This window comes from Physeter macrocephalus, chromosome 11 (genome assembly GCF_002837175.3).
Source record: "Physeter macrocephalus isolate SW-GA chromosome 11, ASM283717v5, whole genome shotgun sequence".
Lineage (NCBI taxonomy): Eukaryota > Metazoa > Chordata > Mammalia > Artiodactyla > Physeteridae > Physeter > Physeter macrocephalus.
The window spans coordinates 157350095-157357504 of record NC_041224.1 but is presented as its reverse complement, the minus strand read 5'-3'; the positions used below and the strand labels follow the sequence as shown (position 1 = coordinate 157357504).

Genomic DNA, 7410 nt, shown 5'->3' with positions numbered 1-7410 from the left:
GGCATGTGGGATCCTCCCAGACTGGGGCGCGAACCCGGTTCCCCTGCATTGGCAGGCGGACGCGCAACCACTGCGCCACCAGGGAAGCCCCAGGGCAGATATTTTAAGTATGTAGTCTGTAGTGGTGGTAACAGTGGTCTTCAAAGCATTTATCTTTAACAGGAAAATTATGCTCCTCATTAATGGTAGTACTAGCCAAGTGTTTCCTGGGCCTGTTAACCACCTTAATGACCAACAGAGCCAGAAGAACTTGGCTGTGGACAGGCAACTGGTCAAGTCAGACATGGAACAACAATCTCAACTGATGGCCAAGCTTGCTAACACATAGATTCATGCATGCCCAGACTGGTGTATTTTCAACCCACTACCAAGATAAAGCTATTTAGCATGATTTTATTGAATATATCCTAGGTGAAAGGAAATGGGGTGTACACTTCGAAGTTTTTCTCCCATATTTTGCTTCGTAGGAGGTGTATGTATTTGTAGTAGTTCATTCACACTTTCTTGCTCAGCCTTCTTTATGCATTTACTTCTGAATGACTCACTAGGATTAAAGATACAGTTGATTCTATAAATACAAAAAAAGCTAACTAAATGGCAAGGTATTTCACATGAAACACTGGTCATTTCATAAGCATGCTAACCAACTGAATCAACTGTGCCACACTCACTTAGTCGAGTTTCTGTGGTTTTGAACACTTGTTACATTCTAGATGAGATTTTAATTCAAGCCAGCAGTAGTTTACCCATTTGGCCCTATCTTTTTCTGCCCAGTTCTAATTATGTTAATGTCCTTTGCTATGTGAGACACACTTCCTGAATAAGAAATGTATATTTGCATCTTAGGAATAAAGTTAGCAAAGAGGAAGATACTTTGTGCTGAAATTATTTTTGTGTGCCATAGATATGCAAAGCCTAGAGAAGTTGTTGAAAGATGCCATTGTTTATGGTCAACCTCGGACACGAAGGCCCTGGAAGAAAATTCTAATCCTTGTGGAGGGAATATATAGGTAATCCTGCTTTATTATTCTTATGTCTGATTTGCCCCATGGAGTCATAGAAGTTTTAAGCTGAAGGGGACACTAATCTAGACCCCTCTGGAAACTAAGGAGACAGGGTTTCTGACTTGTTAAAATACCTGGCTCTTCTTTATTCTTTCCATCATGCTGTATGATCTCCAGATCTCCTTTCTATTTGGCTCCTTTATTTTTCCACTGTTTGTAGAGGGGGCTTATACATAGGGGAAAGAATTGGAATATGTTTTCTAATATGTCAGAACAAATTACACGCCATTTAATTTTAAGAAATATTTTATTTTGCTTACCTATTTGCAGCCCTTGCATCATTTATTCTCTCATCTTCTAATGTTTTTTATTCTTTGCATGTAATTTTTTTTTTTTTTTTTTTTTTTTGCGGTACGTGGGCCTCTCACTGTTGTGGCCTCTCCCGTTGCGGAGCACAGGCTCCGGACGCGCAGGCTCAGCAGCCATGGCTCACGGGCCCAGCCGCTCCGTGGCACGTGGGATCTTCCCGGACTGGGGCACGAACCCGTGTCCCCTGCATCGGCAGGTGGACTCTCAACCACTGCGCCACCAGGGAAGCCCTTTTCATGGGATTTTAATTACACATGCAATGTGATGCAAAGTCTAATGTTGCCTATAATTACAAACTTTAGAAGAATCTACTGTGACCTCTATCCCTCGGTGGTGAATTAAGATCACTTGTATTCTGGTGTTTGTTTTAAAAGATCCGGTCTCCTTTCCTTTAGACATCTGCCTAGCCATGACATTGTCTATCTTTGCCAGTTTAAAACCACAGGCATGCTTCTTTTAAGGCTGGCTAATTTCCTTCACCATGTGCTGCTTTGTAGTTTAGCCTTCAGAGGGTAATCTTATTTTTTCTTGTTCCCAAATCTTGTTGTAACTCTGAATATTGAAAACTAGTGTAATGAACTCGGCACCTTGTTGATGTTCAATAAATATTAATCCTTTCTTTTTCCTTTGGGGTATAAAAAACCATTGCAGTCTATTAATGGACAAAGATTTAATAAGTGCTGGAAGAGAGTAGTGAGTTCATAACAGAACTGCCTTATAAAATATACTGGAAAAGTAAGTTAAGAACTGTTACATGTTTTATGTAGAAGACTAATAATATAGATTGCAACTTGGTTCCAATGGTATTGTTGAGACTGAATGAGAAGATTATGGACCACAATTGTAATATATCTGGGGAAAATTTTTTTATTCTAAAGTTGTCTGGAAGTTCACCTGAGTTAGTATGAACCCAAGGAAATAAAGAATTGTTAAAACTGCTAAAATAAAAAAAAACCACAGGCAGAGTTGTCAGACCATTTAAAAAGGCAGTAGACTCAAAAAATTCATAGTAACAAAGTGTCCAACTCCTAATTTTTGAGAGTTAAGAAGTCTCAGTGTGTGTATTTTTTACCCTGTTGCCAGCATGGAGGGATCTATTGTTCGCCTTCCTGAAGTGATTGCCCTTAAGAAGAAATACAAGGCATACTTGTATCTAGATGAAGCTCACAGCATTGGGGCTCTGGGCCCTACAGGACGAGGTGTGGTGGATTACTTTGGCCTGGATCCTGAGGATGTGGACATTATGATGGGAACATTCACAAAGAGCTTTGGTGCTTCTGGAGGATACATCGGAGGCAAGAAGGTAAATGGGCCCTGAGAATCAAGCAGTTAAGGTTCATAAAGGTACTGGCTACTAGATTTCGATTTGGTTACTCACATTTAGCAGATAGAGTCCCAAACTTAGATGTGGAGATCCTAAATTTGTTTGTGATTTAGGCGTATAATGCCAGCACACTTCACACTTCAGCTGCCTGGTGAGTGACTCTGATAAACTAAAAGCTGGTTCTGTTCATTGTTTGTTGTTTTCTTATTCGTTCTAAACTACATCCTGGTCTGAGTATAGGATACCCTCCTGTATGAAAGAACACACAGTGGTGCTGCCTGTTTGCCATAGTCTTCTATTAGGTTTGAGTTGTGCTCACTATTTCAAACGCGGCGGGGATGTCATGGGAACCGGTGGGGGATAGAAGACCAGTTTCTTCCCCTGCCCTTGGATTCAGATGCATCTTGGGTGAGCATCAAGACAGGAAGAAAAAAGATTACTTCGCTAGCTCTGCTAGCTCTGGTGTACTAACAAGGCATTCATTGTATTTTCCACTTCAAAAATTACATAATGAAGGCTTCCCTGGTGGCGCAGTGGTTGAGAGTCTGCCTGCCGATGCAGGGGACACGGGTTCGTGCCCCGGTCCGGGAAGATCCCACATGCCGCCGAGCGGCTCGGCCTGTGAGCCATGGCCGCTGAGCCTGCGCGTCCGGAGCCTGTGCTCCGCAACGGGAGAGGCCACAGCAGTGAGAGGCCCGCGTACCGCAAAAAAAAAATAAATAAATAAATAAAAATTACATAATGAACTCTGGGGTATTTGAGAATCAATGTAGCATGGTGGAAATGGTTCGACCATGGAGACAGAGCCCTAGGTTTGAGTATTTCCCAAACTTTATGAGACCTTGGGCAAAGTATTTAACCTTTGGATTTCCTTATCAGGCAAACAGAGATAAATGTGCCTGGCTTATAAGATTGTAGTTAGGGTTTAAAAAATAATATATGTCCATGCCATAACGTAGAAATAACCTTGAAAGCCTTATGTTAAATTAAAGAAGTCAGTCCCAAAAGGCTAAAGTATTTTTTTTATATGATATATCCAGAATAGGCAAATCATAGAGACAAAAATAGGTTAGTGGTTGCCAGGGGCTCAGGAGGCGGGGGAAGTGGAAAGTGACTGCTAAGGGGTATGAGGTTTCTTTTTGAGGTAATGAAAATGTTCTAAAATTAGATAGTGATGAAAGTTGCACAGCTCTGCGAATATACTGAAAGCCACTGAATTATACACTTTGAAAAAGTGAATACTATGGTATGTGAATTGTATATCAATAAAACTGTTATTTTTTAAAACTCTCCAGTATTAGGAAAAAAAACAATGTATGTCAAGTATTTGTACATAGTACATGGTAGGTGCTTAAATGTCCTTAAATAAATGTCCTTAAATTCCTCTTTAAAATTCCTCTTTAAAATTTGACGCTGGGAGTCTTAAAGCATGGACTTGCTCTTAATAATTCATTGTCTTTTAGAGAAACCCCATTATCAGTGGTTTTAGTCAAGTTCAATAGATATTAACTTCAATTTTTAAAAGGACCAGGCTCACTTTGGAGAATTGATTGCTTTTTGGTAAGATTTGTTGCTAAACAAAAGGATAGAAAAATAATACTCTGGGAGATCATTGAGGTACAGTGTATGTATGGTTTTTTTGGTTTTGTACAATTTTTAGTATCTACACTGTTTCCTGGCTGCATTTTGTGTCTCCTGTTTTGGTTCTGGAACATAAGCTTCTTTGTGTGCACATTTTATATAAAGACTTAGTGAAGTTAAAAGATATCAGAGAATAGAGATATACAACTGATTGTTTTGAAATTTTTATGACTGACAGACAAGATTTTTTTTTATTCAGTGAGATGGCTTTAGTGTCCTTATGAAAAGACCCAATGAATTTCTGTTTAACTTTTGCCACATTTATATCATTTTATAAATCTCCGTGTATCTGGAGAGGACATTTAGTGTCTTTAAAATTGATATTAGAGAACTGTCTCTTATTCGGGAATGTAAGGATGGGCTTTGCAGGCATGGGATAAGATGCAAATGATATTTACTGTAATACTTAGAAGTAAGTTGTATCTGAACAGCAATTCAAACGCTTTCTTGTTTAATTTAGCATTGCAGAGCTGTTTATAACATTAAATGATATGTTCTCTAAGTTTAGAGGTCTTCTTTAAAGCTAGTTTTTCTTCCTTTCATGTTGTGGCATGTTTAAAAAACGAAACAGAGAATTCCCTGGTGGTCCAGTGGTCAGGACTCCTCGCTTTCACTGCTGAGGGGTGTGGGTTCAATCCCTGGTCTAGGAGCTAAGATCCCACAAGCTGCACAGCACAGCCAAAAAAACAAAACAAAACAAAGCCTAAGGATGTTGCCGTGTGTCTGACCCAGTTGTTGCTGACAGTGTGCTTTGACCGTACTGTTTGATCTCGTGTCTCAGATAGATGTCCCTATTCCAGTGCTATTGAAGGGAGGAGGCTTCTGTCACCTGGAAGGCAGTGACATTGCCAGTGAATTCACGCACTGCCTCTAATGATTTGCTTCTGTGAACTCCCCAGGAGCTGATCGACTATCTGCGGACACATTCTCATAGTGCAGTGTACGCCACGTCACTGTCACCACCTGTTGTGGAGCAGATCATCACTTCTATGAAGTGCATCATGGGGCAGGATGGCACCACCCTTGGTAAGTCTTTCTTTTCTTGGAAAATTTCCTGGGCTCAGTAAATACTTAGCAGCCAAAAGCACTCTTTTTCTTGAGCTTTTTTCCTGAAAGGAGGAATCAGGTATACTAATGGGCAGTGCTGGCAGGTATGTGAGGTCTTGGTTTCTAGGGACACTTTTCAGTGTGTTGACACACATCATGAGAACTAGCCTGGCTCGTTTCCTGTTGAATTTTCTTGTCTACAGGTGGTGAGGCTTTAATCTCACTATCCTACATAGTCTCATATCTTAGGTGATAAGTCTTCAGGGTCTTTCTTGAATTGCATAATTTTATGTGAAGATGTAATTCACTGTGTAGCGATGTTTTGTTCCCATAGTATTTAAAAGCTGCTGTTTCCATGAATTAGTGTCCTTGATTTAATGCCTTTTATAAGAGTTTCTAATTTAACATACAGTATATAATAAAGGTCATCCTGAATCTATTTATTCTGTCTTTGGTGGGATTTGTAGTCCAAACTAGATGCTCTGACTAAAACATACTCAAGTGAACCAACAGTGATGTTCGCTTTCTGATATTTGACTTTTATATCACTAGAGGGCAGTGTTGACTACAGAAAAGTTATAATAAAGGGGGAGCAATTGGGTTTTTTTGTTTTGTTTTTTCACTTTGAGAAGAATCTCCATTGTATGAGACATACATTTGCTTTTTGCTTTTTTAATGCTTCTAAAATCACTTTTGCTCTAGTGAAATATTTCATGTTATCAGCCTTGAGCTCTCTACTCTTCAGCTGTATAATATTTTGTGGTACGATTGATCTGGTTTGCTTTGAAAAACAAGAAAAAAGTAGTATGTCTCATTTTCATTGATTTAAGCCTGTTTTCTTAAATCAGAATTTTCCCTTAATATTTTTTCTGATCTGTGGTACATGCATCCTTGTTATCTCTTGGAAGTGTTGATCATTTTCAGTTTCATAAATTGATTCCTTGGGGAAGAATATAATTCATTAATGTCGTGAACACCACATGGAGCCTTGTGAGAAGCTCCCTGCTAACAAAGCTACAATGTTATCTTCTCTCTCTCATATAAGATATTACTAGAAATAGTATGCTTTGACCTGAGTGTACATATATGCTCATATATGTAAATGTATGTGTATCTATGCTCAGATATGTATATATATGTACATAGCTAGCACTTAGCTAGTTATTTGACATAGGTGCATCAGCCTTGTTGATTCAGCACACAGATTTAGGTGACTGAAAAACGAATGGTAACAGCTCTCAAAGTTACCTTAGATAATTTCTTTGCCCTATCCTAGAGCATGGATCCATTTGATGCGTGACCTCTGGATAAATGACTTATCTGTGCTAAATAATGAAATCTAGGCTCTACTGGTAGACAGGAAATGAAATATGGTAATTAGATACAGACTCTGGGTTAGCACTCATTTTCCAGTTTATCTGTTGCCTCTCTAACCACCCCCTAAGCTTAGTGGTGTGAAACAACAGCCATCTTATTTATGCTCACAGATTCTGCGGGTCAGGAATTCGGTCAGGGCACAGCAGGGATAGCTTGTCTTTGCTCCACAATGTCTGGGGCTTGAACTTGGAAGACCCAGGCGGCTGGGGAAGACTCTGATGGCTGGGGGCTGGGATCATCTGGAGGCTTCTTCACTTACACATCACCTGGGCTGGAGTGACTTGAAGGCTGGGCTCATCTGAGGCTTTTGACCAGAGCACCTTCATGTGTCCTTTCCACGTGGTGTGGGCTCCTCACAGCGTGGTGACCAGGTATCCAGATAGGACCCTGCAGAGAGCAAGCATTCCCAAAGAACCTGCTGAAACCCCGTGACCTTCTGTGATCTGTTGTTAACAAGCAAGTCACCAAGGCCAGCCCAGATTGCAGGGCATAGGGAATCAGACTGCACTGCAAATGGGAGGCAGGTCAAAGAATTTGTGGCCATTTTTAAAACTTGCCAGTAGCAGCCTTTAGATAATATATTTTAAAATTAGTCCCTAAAACTTTTAATTAGTGTGACAGACTTCTGCTGGTTACGTTGTTTCTCTC

The 7410-nt window shown here is 40.1% G+C and overlaps 1 protein-coding gene across 4 annotated transcripts in view; it reads left to right on the top strand.

Annotated features, from left to right (window-relative positions):
* Positions 1–7410, top strand: part of SPTLC2 (serine palmitoyltransferase long chain base subunit 2) — a 122869-nt gene that overhangs the window by 45273 nt on the left and 70186 nt on the right. For all 4 annotated transcript variants that reach the window (XR_003682094.2, XM_024134240.3, XM_055088651.1 and 1 more), the window contains exons 7-9: positions 905–1010; positions 2457–2676; positions 5238–5364. Coding sequence is in view for 3 of the 4 variants with exons in the window: in XM_024134240.3 (XP_023990008.1) it covers positions 905–1010; positions 2457–2676; positions 5238–5364 (453 nt within the window). In the remaining variant the exon portion in view is untranslated. The remainder of the gene's footprint in view (positions 1–904; positions 1011–2456; positions 2677–5237; positions 5365–7410) is intronic.